General features: G+C 40.6%; 1 protein-coding gene across 5 annotated transcripts in view; it reads left to right on the top strand.

Annotated features, from left to right (window-relative positions):
- Positions 1-15360, top strand: part of ARHGAP18 (Rho GTPase activating protein 18) — a 93929-nt gene that overhangs the window by 14983 nt on the left and 63586 nt on the right. For 4 of the 5 annotated variants that reach the window (XM_061474986.1, XM_061474987.1, XM_061474992.1 and 1 more), the window contains exon 1: positions 11562-11688. The exons of the other annotated variant lie outside the window; for it this stretch is intronic. In XM_061474986.1, coding sequence (XP_061330970.1) covers positions 11603-11688 — 86 coding nt within the window. In that variant the 5' untranslated portion in view covers positions 11562-11602. Of the gene's footprint in view, positions 1-11561; positions 11689-15360 lie in introns of those variants that run through there. 5 annotated transcript variants of the gene reach the window in all.

The following is a 15360-nucleotide window of genomic DNA, read 5'->3' on the forward strand; positions in this document are numbered from 1 at the left end:
GGGACAAGCATAAAGGAGCCCAAGCGTTGTAGCTGATGTTGAGTTCACAGGACAGGAACTCAGGGCTAGTCCCAGGAAAATCAGTAGAGGCTTAGTTTCTGACTCCAGTGGGGTCAACGTTTTGCTTTGTGTGCTCTGGCTATAGAAAAGCTGTTGTATTCTAGTCATGTCATTTATAGTCCCATTTTCTAAAGCTTTTTGAGTCTTTGATTAAATAAGGCTACCTTTTCCACAAGCATTGGTGACCCCAGCTGTGGAAATCTGGTAATTTCTTGTCCTAAAATGTGGGCATTTACCATCTAATTTATCAATTTGCCTTTTATCTATTTGGGAATATTTATCATCTCTGTCTCCAAAAGAACAGAACATAACACAATCTATGATAAGGTCAATTAGGCAATTAAAATATTTTTTTTTTTTTTTTTTATTGACCAGAGACAAGTGCTGGTCATTGTGTGTCTGCACGTACAGGAAACAAGGGAGAAAACCATTTGGGCAACATTTGAAGCTTGCTAGTTTGTGGCAGGTTGTGCTGGTTTTGCCATGTTTCTGACTTGACTGTCAGCATGTAGCTTGTCCTCTTAAATCCAGATTATATGTGATAGCACAGAGATGCAAAACACAACATAATTTTCTTATGACTACTACTTGATCACCTCTAACCAGCTAAGCTAACAGAAATGTGATTTTATGCTATTTGTTAATATCAGTGTTATAATTCTAGGAAAATTGTAGACTCCCCTGGAGTGGAGGTACATGTGTGTATTTTAAGCTTTTGTACACCCTCCAGCAGGTTATGGAAGCTCCTACAGATGATAATCCCCACATGTACTTCTGTAAAATATTCTAAAACAAAGCTAAACTAAATAGGTGCTAAATGCCCTCAAGAGCAGCAGAGCTCATGGTTTCAGAAGTATGTTTTTTGTAATATTTTCTATCAAGTTTCATCGTCATGCATGCTCACATGCAAGATGAGTCTCTTCTCCATGAGAATTTGTGAAATACCTTAAACTACTCAAAGTCCTTCTTATATTTAATTTTAAAGGTGATAGAAAATTAGTTTGGAAAAATTAGGTAAAACCAAAAGTTTATGCAGGCTACTTCCTATACAGGTATTGTTAAAATGCATGGTTACTGATAGAGATTATACTCTGGCAGGAAACAGTGTACCCCTTCAGAAATGTTATCTTTCATTAACGCTATAATATCTTTCATTAATGCTATAATATCTCTCATATATACAAGTTCAGAGTATGTAAAGTAATAGAATGCTTTCTTTTATGGTCAAGGAAGGATAGAAAAAAGAAGCTGACAATTCCTTCATATTTTAGATAATTTGTCCCATTGCAAGAGATGGATGGACTCATGTGAATTCTGAGATGTAAATACTAGTGACCAGTTTATACTGCCTTCTGGCAATTTGGTTTTGAATTTAGTAAAAATACATGAAAACGTATGGGGGGGGGGGGGGGGGGGGGCTGGTTCCTGTGAATTGCTTTCTGTCCCTGAGGAAAATGCATGCTTCCACTGATGGAAGTTAGTAGTACCATTTCCATTCATTTTCAGGTGCCAAGATGTAACCCTCCCCTGATTTGAGAGCACTAGCCAAGGGCTGCAGATGGCTTCTCATCAAAGACCACAACCCTCCGATGCAGCCCCATGTCATAACTGCTCACTTGAAGCCGTGCTTCCGTGTGGCAGCCATATGGCTCCAGCCATTCCCTGGGTGCTCTTCCCTCCTGGTGGGCATGTGTGTGCATCCTCCTCTGCAAAGCCACCCCACTTCCTGGCCTGTTTTGTGCTGTGCACTCTAGTTCTGACTTTCTTCGTAACTATATTAATTTCTCCCAGTGAAGCTACCATTGCATTTCATAGATGGAAATTTCAGGAGACTTGATCATAGATGCCTTCATAATATTTATGTTATGTATATGTTTGTTTACATTTATTTATGTACATTTACATTGCTTTTCCCAATACGCATGCTAAATTAAAAAATACTTCAGCTTCTCTCTTTTTTTTTGGTTTTGTTTCTGGACATATGGTGAATAGCATTGTACATAGCGTTGAGTTACAAAATAATAAGATACTATATTAAATCAATGTAAATCTAACCACTATAGCATAAATATCCTTTTTTGGGATGAATATCTTCCAAGTGAACTGCAAACATCATGTTTTTCCTGCAGAAACTGCACAGATGATACCCTCATGTAAGCAAACTTTCAAGTTTAGCCTTCTGTAACACCAGCTATTGTTTCTAAAATGCACAGCAGTGCTAATATATTCTTGCCTTGTATTTCAGCAGCTTTGTCTGAACTTTGCTGTGCAAACCTGTCTATCACAATTTCTCTGCAGTCAGAGATGAGCAAATTATCTGCAACAAGTGATTTGTTAAATTTAGTCATCTGTGACTGTCACAAATGTACCCTTTGAGGACTGAGGTCTTAGAGGCTACAAATCTGATGACTGCTTTAAAATTATTTGTAACTAATGTGTACGGCTACGCATCAATCTAGAATTACTCATGAACTAAGTACCTAGCAATACAGTACAGCTATACTAGTGCTTTGAATTTTTATTATTCTCGTTGTATGACTGGCATCTTTTCGGCTTTCTCACTGGCTGCTTTCAGTCATAAAGAAACAAATTAAACCACATGTATTTCTTGTACAAGTTTTTACACAAGCATTCATATTAATTTTCCTTGTAGTTTTTAATGATATTTCTTAAACTATAGTCAAGATTTCACATGTGGTAAAAGTATGGTGCCCCTCTTTTGGATTTTAGTTGAATTTCTGGAAAATGAATTTCTGAGTTGATATGAACCATTTTTTTTTTTAATTAATGTTGAATTCAGAAGATTGTTTCAATTCTAAACAGAAAAAATAATACTGACAGCTTGAAATACTCTGTAATAAGGGTGGCTGAATTTGATTGCTTTGTGTAAAATGTGAGAGAAGGAAACATATTTCTAAGATTGTTTGGGATGAAAGACAATGATGCAAAATAAGTATTTCTGTTAGTAAGAAAGAGCTAAGAATATTTTGCTTTGTTTAACTTGAAGTTTTACTGGATAATCTTCAGTTTCAAAGCCCTTGAAGAGAAGTGGTTTCTTTCTTGTAGCCCATGACTCATGCAATTGTTCCTTCCTTTGTTCTGAAGCATTTCTTCTCAGCTCAGAGCAGCATTTCTGGATAGCTCTGGCTTGCTCAGTTTAGGATTGTGTCACAATTTTCATGAGCTTTTCTGACTGACTGAACTCAAAAGAAACTCTTCTCCTTCATGGCTGCTCTACATTTTGCTTCACCAGATGTTTCAGTGGCGCAAATTCAGCTGTGATCAAATCTGCAGGCAACAGCAAAATTAGAAGGGTAATGAAGAGAAGAGCTCCCACTCCATGTGCAGACTGACTTAGTGAACATGTGTAAGACAGAGCAAGGTTTCAACTTCCTAGCCAGATGTAGACTGAAAAAACTATCCCAGCCCCTACTCAAACATGATCTAAAGGGGGGGGGGGGGGGAGTAGCTGACACAGATTGTGATCCTGAGTGATGAATACAGTCTGCCTTTTAAAGCAGCAAATCATACATTTATTTTCAGGTATGTTCTCATTTGCTATCACCATCTCCATCTCAATGAAACTTCAGCTGGTCAGTTCATCCGTTCAGTTATACCCCAAATGTTGAATATAGCGGTCTACTTCCTGACTTCAAGGGGAAGAGGTGCAGTTGTGAGCTACAGGAATCTTCTCTGCTCCTGCTTTTCCAGTGGGTTTGGTGTTGGTTGAGATGTCCAAAAGGCAAACCAGGATTTCTGGCACTTACATAACAGCACCCTCACAACAACAAATTGAATGCCCCTAGCGCTCTGTAAGAAATTTCAAAATGACCTTCCTAAATGTGCCTTGATATGCAAACTGCTCAGCAAATCTGCTCAAAGTGTGTCATACACACATATGCTCAGTCAGTCACAGAAGATCTATAAGCTGTGAAAAAAACCTAATGCTTTCCACAGTACCATGTTTGTGTCAGGAGAGTGTGATGTTGTACAAGGTCCCGATTACTCTACAGTTCAGGGCCCTCATAATTAAGGAAGATCAATTCAAACTGGAACAGATGCAGAGTTGACAAGGATGGTCAGAAGGATATATCTCCCTGAAAGAAAACCAAAAATACATAGCAAGTTTAACCCAGAAAACCTCTTCTCGAAGAGTTATACAGCTGCTTTGTAAAATGGATTGAACAGGAACATGAGATACTATGCTCCAGAGTTTTTCTTTTATCTTTATTTCATTTTCATATGCTAGTAGAGTATATCTACCTATTCAATGAATGCATTTGGTGTGCATCACATCTAGGTGACACCTTGGGAGAACGAAGAAGTATCGAGACCATTATATTCGGAAAATACATTGTCTTTTCCTAATTAGCAGCATCTTTGAAGTCATGGTTTATAAAACCAAAAGTATCAAAACTAGCTCAAGAGAAAAGGGGCATTCAGTCACCAGTGAAAATCCCTTGGTCCCCAGCACTGATGCTGGCTTTCCAAAAGTAGCATAAAACATCAGTTGTTATCTTAAGTTTTTGCCAAAAATCCTATACCTCATATGGAGGTACTGCAAAGTGTACTAGACTTCTTACATGTTCTCTGTGCTTGTGGATACAGAAATCCATGTTGCTTTTCCCCTATTAAATCATGCACCAAAAGAAAGTAAACATAGTGGTGTAGTGGCAAGAAATGTGCTCTGTTTTTTGGGTACCTTTCAATGTAATTGACCATGTGGTGAATAATCCTCATAAATAGCTAGGTATTTACTAGCCCTGTTATATGGATACGGAAAGGGAAGCTAGAATTGATATGGGGGTTTGTGCTAGGTCACACTACAAATAAATGTGGATAAATCACCACTACTGAAACTGATATACCTCTGGGTAAAATTCAGCAGCTATCTGATCACAAGTGAAAACATAAAGCAGATGAGATGAGAACTTCAGCCCTCAACCCCCCCCATGATTAATATAAGGTAAGCAGATGGGCTGTAATGAACAAGCACTGAATTTCTCCAGGGACTGCATTCAAGAAAAATCAAATTTGATAAACTAGAATAAATTCATGTGCTCATTAGACTTTGTATGGATTATCTCAAAATCATCATCCATAGCTAGTTTCTCCTTTTTCAGTCATCGAATTAAGAATTACCAAAGCAGCCACCAGAGTGTGCCAGATGCATTTTAGAGCAACTTGCAAGAAAAGAGAGGAATGTAAGAAGTGTCCCTCCCTCTTATTCTCTTCTTGCTATGGGAAAAAAAAATCAGATGTTTAAATATGTATGTGGAGGGCAGTGAAGAAAAGGGTGAAAACTTTCAGAAAGCTGGGAGGGTGTCAGTCCTTTTACCTGTAGTGATGTCCTTGCAGTTGCTTCTGTGCCAATTCTGTCTTGCTTGCTAGATTTCCTCACATATCAAACTGCCTCCTGATAGTATTGGACATATTTTCCCATTAAAAAAATCCTGTGAAAATTTGAATATAGGATACACATTGGCTTGCAGGATCAGACCATAAGAAACTTTCGCAATATGCTGGATAGCAAATATGTCACTGGCTTTCTGTTTACATGTGCGTAACTTCATCCCCATCTTTGATGTTCATGGATATGCAAGCTGATCTAAAACACTTCCTACATACACCAGTACTGAACATGTCAGAATACTAACTACTCCATATTGTGTATGCCATCATAGAATCATTTAGAAAATGGAATAATTCGAAAAGATCCTAAAGATCATTGAGTCCAAACGTTATTAACCCAGCACTGCTAAGTCCACCACTAAGCCAAGTCCGTAAGTGCCGCATCTACACATATTTTAAATACCTTCAGGGTTGGTGACTCAACCACTTCCCTGGACAGCCTCTTCCAGTACTTGACAACTATTTTTGTAAAGAAATTTTTCCTAATGCCAGTCTTAACCTCCCCTGGCACAATTTGAGGCCATTTCCTCTTGTCCTATTGCTTTTTACTTGGGAGAAGACATGGACACCCACCTTGCTACAACCTCCTTTCAGATAGTTGTAGAAAGTGATAAGGTCTCCCCTCAAACAGAATGTTGAATCTTTATATTTTGAAGGGCAACATAAAAGCATCAAAGGTGGAGCTTATCTGACAGATGCGGATATCTGCATGTGACCTACTCAACTGTCATGTATGTTGAATGTAGGTCACATGAGTAGAACACAGTCAACCATTCTAGTCAGTGGAAATAAATGGGCAGTTCTAGATTGTGATCCATTTTTATGCCCTGAAGTGGAAGTCTAACATAGGGCAGAGGATTTTACCCTCTAAAAGTGATTTTTTTTTCACAGACTTTCAGTGTTGGATAAAATCATTTGCATGGGTGCAGACATCAAGAAATAAGTAACAGAAATCATATCCTGAGTATGTAACTTGTATTATTCTATTTTATATTATTCCTAGCATTGGTTACTAGCAGCTGCAGGACACTATCCATGTATGTGTTTTTTTATGTAGTGGAGTGCAGCAATACACGAAGTGTGACACTTAATAAGGGTTAGATTTCATCTTGTGATATACAAACAACTTTCCATTTTATGTCTTTTCTGGTTGCAAGGTGGAATCCTGGAAACACAATTTCGACAATGGACGTGCTACCATTTTATTTGAATGTGAATTAGGTGAGTGAACTGATGAGACATTTTCCAATTCATATGAAGCCAGTCTGAACAAATTTTACAGTACGTAATGCTAGAGAAAGGACAAAACTCTCCTATGTTAAAAAAGATACTTCAGAAGTCCTGAAGTACAGTTGTACTTTTACTGCAGCACTGGCATTGGTTCCAGGGGGATCTCTGGATCTCAGCAGGAATAAATGCATCTACTGCCATTGAAGTCAGGCTGTGAATATGAATTTGTAAGCTGACCTGTTACTACTTCCTCAAGCCAGTGCTTCTCTGTGGATTGCATTTTTACCTGCTGATAATTGACACATCATCAGGAGCATGGAATGTGAGAAATCACCCATCACCTATATAAAATATCCAGTCATGTATTTATACAAAGTATGAAAATCAGTGTGACATATTTTTTATGTGGGAAAACTTTAAAAAAAAAAAAATAATTGCTCTGCAGTGAAGAGTAAAAGCATATGTTGAACACATGCATATTCAAACCCTGTAAAGCTGCAATGAAGGATGGTACTGCTAAGAAGTTCTCCTTTTAGCAATTTCTTTGTAAAGACAACTCTAAGCATGAGAACTGTGCGTGAACTTCTTGGCTCCAGCAACTGATTATATTGAGTGTAAAGGAACTGCATGACATCTTCATTTAAATATTTAAACTCTTTGAAAAAGTTGGATTCTGTGGCAAGATAGTCTGATTTTCTGACTGTGGGGAATGCTGCACAAGAAGCTGCGCCTGCAGACCTGAATGAGAGCACGAACAACCTGACCCTCATCAGCTGCAAACCATGGGAGTCAAGAGGAACTGAAGTTAAAACACCAAGATAATCTCCAAGAACTGTAGATATTGAAACAAAGAATTTACTGAAGACAAAGACATAATGTTGTACCTGGGACTTTCCCAGGAGCTAATGAAAGTCTCCAATGTGGACTGAGGTGACAAAAGAATGTGTGTTCAAGGAAAATGGAAAGTAATAAAGTAGCAGAAAGTGGTAACAGAAAAATGTGCTTGTACATCTGGGTACAAATAAATTGTTCAAGCAAAGGCACGTGGACAATAATGTGATTGGTTGAAAAGGCGCATGATCAGTAATGTCATTGGCTGGGAAAAGCGTATGATGTTGCAAAAAGTACCAAAAAGAAACTAACCAATACTAACAATTACTAATGGCTAGACAAAGGACTATAAAAGCCTGTAAGCTCTCTCAATAAAGGATTTTGGTTGCATCACAGCTGGAGTCCATGCCTCCATTGCCACATCTGACTTTTGATCTCTTTTCTCAACGATAACTCCTTTGTCACATAAACCTATTTGCTTCGAATGGTGCATTCTTATCTAGTTGATTACGAACAACCTTACTTTCCAAATAAGCATGTCCATACCTTGTTAAGAACATGAGTGTTAACCGCAAACTCAGCAATTACTGACTATAAATTGGTTTAGGCAGAAGATACATCAGTGAAAGACAGCAGTGATATTCATGTCAGTTCCCAGCAATAATACATCTGTATTATTGTTTAATCAGAATTGTTTATCTGGCCTCACTCTAAATTTGGAATAATTTCATCAAAGAAAACTATGCTGGTGTTATGCTGTTGTAACAGGACAGAGTTTGATCCTCCTAAATTGTCAAACATAACAAAGAAAAAAGTGTGTCTCGTGTTAAGCTCCTAAATCCACATCCACATTTGAAGTGCATTATACTAAGGACAGATTTAAGACAGGAATCACTACCTCTGGTGGTTTTATCAGCAATTTAATCACTACTCTCATTTATTAATATAATTTACTTCCTTCTAGCTTGTTTTCCCAGCCTCCTTGTGATGTACTTACAAAAGCCTTCTCACACCCCGGTTGCCTGCTACAAAATTTCTGGGTTTTCCTATTCCTAATCTTCCTCTCCATGAACAAGGCAGGTTCTTCCCCTTCTCCATTTGCAGTAAAATTTTCTTTGAGCAGTCCCTGGTGACACTGCACTGGCTACATCTTGTTTCTGCATTCTTCTTTTTACAGCAGCAGTGCAGCACGTTATTGTGTGGCTTAATTATGATGTGTTTTGAGATGCTTATCAAAGAGAAAGCAGTTCATATTTTTATTCTTAGAGCACCTAATATATATTTAGTTTGGGCAAAGGGCTTTGGAAAGCTCTCATTAAAACACAGAATGCTTTATACGTTTTTACTTTTCTTTTTGTTATTTTTAGCTATTCTTTAAAGGCAGTTTTATAAGAAAGTGCGGTGTTTGACATGCAGCCAATTAGCTGAAGTTTTAGAAATGGCCAGGTCCTAAAGACCCTGGTATTTACATGTTTAGTTTTCTTGGTTTAGTTTGAAACGAAAAGGTTGGGTCCTTCAGAAATGAATTTTGCATTCTGCCTAGTCTGTTTGACAATTAACCACAATTGGTGAATTGGCACTAGCTAATAGATATAAATAACATATATTAATGGGATGTTTCTCATCTCATGCTTAACATAGAATCACAGAATCATAGGGTCGGAAGGGACCTTAAAACTCATCTAGTTTCAACCTCACCTGCACAGGCAGGGACACCTTCCACTAGACCAGGTTGCTCCAAACCCCATCCAACCTGGCCTTGAACACTGCCAGGGATGGGGCAGCCACAGCTTCTCTGAGCAACCTGTGCCAGGGCCTCACCACCCTCATAGGGAAGAATTTCTTCCTAATAGCTAATCTACATTTATTCTCTTTCCGTTTAAAGCCATTACTCCCTCTGTTTTTATTGTAGACCCCCTTTATAGGTACTAAAAGGCTACTATGTACTTCCAAAGTGAGCATTGAAAACAGACGAGTCTTGTTCATGTATTTATGTGAGAAGTTAGGCCAATTTTTGCCTTTGAACACAGCCTGATTTGCAGAGAGAGTGCTGTACCTTTGCAGGGAAATCTTTGCATGGTTCTAAATTTTGCAGTGGTTTTGTGTCCTTGGTTGTGCATGTGTGCCTGTGAGTGGGTACACGCAGGTAATTTATCCCTTTGTATTGCTCTTGGCGCATACTGCTAGTCAAGTTGCTGTAGCCATGTTACTAAGCAGGACTGTAGCTGTGCCTTCTCTTTTACCCACTCCCTTTGGAGACAGAATATCTGGGGAGGTGGGGCAGCACCAGCCTCTTTTCTATGTACTGTAAATCTTAAAGAAGTCCACATAGTCCAAGATAGACCTGTTCTTTTTTCTTAATTTATATGCAAAGCTTATCTTATATTTAAAAGTCAACTTTTAAATAGATTTTCTTTAAAAAAATACCAATTAATGTGAAAGTTTTGATTAAAAACAATACAAAAAAATGTTTTAGCCAAAATGCCATGGCCAGCTGCCTACAGATAAACCATCTTACAGAAGCCAAGGAAGAAGCAGGGTTTATTAACTACCCCTAGTTCTTTATATGAACTTCAAACTAAGGCACCAGTTGAACTTTAGTGGTGTAAGAAGTGAAAAGGTTCCTCTGTAAAGGTTAGTCTATTGAATGACAGCCAAGTTTTCCTGTGCTTGTAATGGCACTCTTCTCAAAATTCCATGGTGACATTACCCTTTTTAAAGAAATCGAGGATGTCCTGTTTGGCACTCTTGAGGAAGCCACCCTTTTAAGAAGAAACCCACTGGATGAATTTATCTGATTAAGTCAATGACAGACAGTTATGTCTGGGTATAACCTGTGAACTCTGCAAAGCCACCAGCTGTAGGCATCAAGGACTCTGAAAAATGTGTGGTCCATCTGCACCTGCACACAGCTTTTCAATTCAGGTGTACAGGTTTAAATAAGTGAAGGCTCGGAATCTGCATGCTCCACAGCACCTCACATAGCACGGTACTGAACTTTTCACATGCAAGCAAAGCAGTAGCATGATTTCTTTACAAATTATTTTAAAAGGAAAAATGAAATGCAGTGGAAGCTATCTGTGCTCATATTGAAGTAGATCCATTCACTTCTGGCACAAAGAGGTTATAATTCAGACAAATCACACACTTCTGTGAATGCAGACAAAAATTATGTATATACACTGAATAGTGTATATACATTTACAAGTTATGTTACACTTGCTGTGGAAAAAAACCCCACAGGTTTGAATGCTGTGTTACAGATCCTTGCCTACCAATTCAAAACTAATGCCAAGGCAGTAACTCCTATCTCACCAGTTTGTGTGGAGGCAGAGGCTGACCCTGCCAAAAAAGCCAACAGAACGCTGCTCAGCTCCAGCTGCCGCTGGTTGGTAAAGCCTGACCTTGGAGCTAATGGTAGCTGGTTTAAGGCCCAGCAGCTCTGAAGCAGCCCAGTGCCCTGGTGTCCCGGCCTGATGCTATCACCTGCTGTAATTTTTATAACAATAGCTTGTAATTATAAACCCAAACAAATAAATAATGGTGTATGTTAGGTTAAGCCAAGCACTGAATATGTTGTGATTCAGTGAAATGGACAGTCACTCAACTGTCACCTCTAAGGGAGCAGCACGTGTGGCACGCAGCTGCTGCACTCTAGGCAGTTCAGGACTGAAACTGCGGCAGCTTTTCTTTAATTCACCGATTCCTTTGCAAGACGTTTAAACTAAACTCCAGCCTGGCCGAAGAACACTGGTTTTTAACACCGTATGGTGTATAGGAGCCTATAGAATGCGAACGGTGCCCCCCGTCCGTTGCGGCTCCGTCCGCTGCAGCGCAGGGCAGGGAGCCAACTCCCGGAAGCCGCTGGGTCTCGCCGGAGTCGTCCGCGGGTCGCTTGGATGTCCTCCCCGGGAGGAGGGGCCTGGCCCAGCCCGGCGGAGCGCGGCAGCGGGCCGCCGGAAGCACTGCTGGCGGGAGGCTGGGCCAGGCAGGGCCGGGCCGGTCAGGGTCGGACCGGGCTGTCCCGCTCGGCCTCGGCGTCCCTACAGGGGATGTGGCGGTGTTCGCCATGAGCTGGCGGTCCGGCTCCCGCGGTGTGGTCCTCACCGCCTACCACCCCAGCGGCGGCGACGGCGGCGGCGACCGCCCCGGCGGGTGAGTGCGGGCGGCAGGTGCGCTCGGTGCCGCGGTCCGTGCCGCAGGGGAGGAGCGGAGCCAGCTCAGCGGCAGGGAGAAGGTGCTTTCTCCAGCCCCGGGGGCTGGTAGGGTTTCTCCGTTTCTGCACGGTGTGCCGCGTCCGCCCACACTGTTTTCCCTTTGTTTTTTTTCACCCCTTTCTCCAGTAACCGTCGCACGCCGTGGAAACCGCGGGCGTTTTGCTGGGCTGCGGAGAGTCTCTAAACAGCAGACGCCGGCGGTTGTCAAGGTGTGTGTAGCTGGAAACAGGCCCATGGCTGCCCGGGTGCGTTGTAGGTGTGAAACCCGAGCTGTTTCTGGTCGGTGGAGCGTGCAGGGTTAGCAGGGTGCAGCGATGGGTGCTGCCCCGCGGCTCCGGGAGAAGCTGGACCCCAGAGGCTCTGGGGTCAGGTTGATTGCAGGAGGCAGTGCAGTTTCCTATAATCTCTTTGCATTTTACTGCTTTTTTTTTCTTTGCGTTATTAGTCTTTTTTTTTTTTTTAATGTGGTAAGTGGAAGGAAGGTGGAGGTAAGGACCCTTCTTAAAGCATTTGTCATTGCGCTGAAAAGGTGAAATTAATGATAGGCAAAGAAGCCAACTTTGCCTGTATGAAGGCTGGGGACCTCCCTCGTGCCTTGCAGTGCGTGTTTAATACAGGCAGAAGCACCACTGGCTTTACCCTACAATGACCAGCCTACTGTGACGGGAAGGAGAGTTTTGGCTTTATGGCACATTTGGTCTTGCCTCATCCTTGCTGAAACTGTCAACAAAGGTCCCATTGATAATTATTAATGCTCAGAAGCCAGCTGAAACTGGAAAGGTATTGAAACTGGCACACTGTTTCCATGTTTCTGTAGGAAGGGTGTGTGTGATCAAAGAGATTATAGTCTGATTAGAAGATAAAGGGAAGTACAGTGTGTCACACTGGACAAAGGTAACTGATGCACCATGGTATGTCACACCAGGAGTCCAGGGCAAAAGCAAGAAATGAACTGAGAAATACAGCCTGTCCCATGCTTGAACCACAAAGCCGTGCCTCTGTTTTTATTGAGGTACTTCCTTCTCCATAACTAATGTTGCTTATCAACCCTGCTCTGTTAAGTCCTGATTATCAGCTACATATGTAAGGTATCTAGCTGTTTACTGTTGAATGCAAAATATATGCATTTTTGCAAGGAAACAAAATCCATCACTTTTTCTGTTATTGTTTATGGAGTATTTACCTCTCATACCTCTCCTCAAACTCTCTATGGAAGGAGATAAAAACCTTGCTTTTTTATCCCTGCTCCTTGGGATGAATTCTGAATCAGGATCTGTGTATCTGTAGACTGTTCTGATCAGTTCTGCCCTTTGAATGCAGGGCTGCCTGGATACATGGCTCTAAGCTGCAGTTACTCTTAGACTCCAGAGGCCCTGGATGCATGAGCACAGTCCTAGTGGCCCCTCTGTGTCCTAGAAACTTGCCTCACACACTGTTAGGATAGTGATCTCATCGGGTTCCTGCTCCTCTGCAGCTGCTTCTGGGGAAGACTCCTGGGTAAACTTGAGACATTGTCATGCTAGTAATGGTGATCCTTCAAGAAATGTTCTGATGTGGGATTAAGGGACTGTGAGGAGAAATAAATGTGCAAAGCAGCCTTGTTTCCTGAATTGTAGCAAATAATTGTGTAGAACAGGGGATTCCCACAGTTACTTTCCCTGAGTTCCACCACTGGCAGTGTTAAGCTTTCCAGACCATGCCCATTTGCCATTTAGCTCATGAAACTAAGACCCAAAAGGACACCTCCCTGCCTTTCTGCTGTGTCACTCTAAATTCAGACCTAAGCCCTATCTCTCCCATTTTCATTAATGAGGATCCTGTCAACTCCATGGTCCTGATTCATTTGCTCCTTCCTGCCCTGGATCCCTAGTGTTCTCCCACTTCAGAAGTGAGAGAAGTTAGGAATGTCATTTTCGTGGGAGGAGGGAGGGAGGGAAATGACCAGTTGTTATTTTGCCTGTTTAAAACAAGCAAACAAAACTTTTCTGAAACTGTAACATTTCTGTGGGATTATTTTTTCCATTTTTCTAACTTCTTCTTTATCAACATTCCCAACATGTGCAGAGCTGTGTGATAATTGTATCAATAGGGAGAAATAAGTTCCTCCGTTATGCTCTTGACATTGTGTATCAGTTCTGTGCTCCAGATGCTGCATTTTATTACTGGTGTGAAACTGAGCCTTTTATTTTTCCTTTTAGAAAATAACAAACTAAGAGCAACTCTCAGTATCTAGGTTAGCATCCCTCTGCTAAATTGAAAACTGTGTAATTTTAATGGGGATCAGAATATTAGGAAGCCAGTATAATCCACTGCCAGCTGCAATAAAGCAGCCCTTTTGTGAAAGATTAGTAAAGAAACTATGTCAATTTTTTTTTTCATAGGCATTCAAAATAGTGCATGTTAGAGATGCTTTGTCTTTGGAGGGTTAGGGAAACAGGGCACTGTACATCCTGGAAAAAAATAACAGGGCACTGTACATCCTTGGCTGTGCTCCAAACCAAGTGGCATCCTATGGAAGGGCTGTACTTCCTAACCATTCATTTTTTCCTTCAGGCATATGAGAAGTCTTACTTCATAAGACTTAGAGTTCTTCTGATTGTTGAGTGACTTTTCTATTCTTTTTTGGTTCTTTAAAGGCACAATGAGCCTGTGAAATACTTCCTTTAGGAAAGGCTTACCTTACCATTGGTTCACTAAGGTACAATCTAGAATGGCCTTGGTGTGATTACTTCCAAGTTTGACAATATAAGAATATTTCCTTGGCAGTGGCAATGCAAAGAATAGCATCAGAGCTGTTATCTTGGCCATATTTTACATTTTATGTATTTTACATATTTATCTTGACCATATTTTACTTTAAAGTAATGCTTAAAAGAATATCTTTGTATAGTGTTGATAATGACTGCGGGTGACTGCTGTGGTATACCTAAGCATTTATCTAAGAACTTCCTTAGAGATATCAAAGGCAGATTACTCAGTGTCATATTCAGTTTTAACAGCTCTCTTTTCCATGTTACTTCAGTTTTCTCACATCCCAGTTTTAACCCATTAGATCCACTAATGCATTGTTAGCTGTCCTGATACTTGCATTTTAGTGTCGTCTCCTTTTCTTTACTACACCCATGTACAAGATTTTAAGTTTTCTTTTTTTCTTTTTTTTTCCCATTTGCTGTTACATGCACTGTGGAAAGTAACAGGGAATCAGACAGGTTGCATTCCAAGACCTGGTTTGAATGACTGCTTGTAAGCTGTTCACCCTCTTGCACTTAAGTGTAGACTTCCAGTGCCATGTAGGATCCTTGCTGGGAAATTTTACCCCATCTGCTGTGGCAGAAAGGACTGCCAGGTCCTATGTCATGTTTGCCAGTTATATGTAGGTGTTTCAGATAACAACAGTCTTCTCATGTGGCTGTGTGGGCTGACCCTCAAGCAATCAGATGCCATCCAGAGAGTCCTCTACAGGACTATTTCTGTTCTGTAGAGTGAGTGAATGTGTATATCTATGTATATATCTGTATCCGTATGTATATGAATATGCATATATATGTAAAAAAGCTTTTAAAATGTGATTCTAAGGCTAAGACCAAGTTTGTAGTATTCAATGGATGTG

Source organism: Pezoporus flaviventris, unplaced genomic scaffold, assembly GCF_033815535.1.
Source record: "Pezoporus flaviventris isolate CSIRO_AGI_PZ_B2104156 unplaced genomic scaffold, CSIRO_AGI_Pfla_v1 ptg000081l, whole genome shotgun sequence".
Taxonomy (NCBI): domain Eukaryota; kingdom Metazoa; phylum Chordata; class Aves; order Psittaciformes; family Psittacidae; genus Pezoporus; species Pezoporus flaviventris.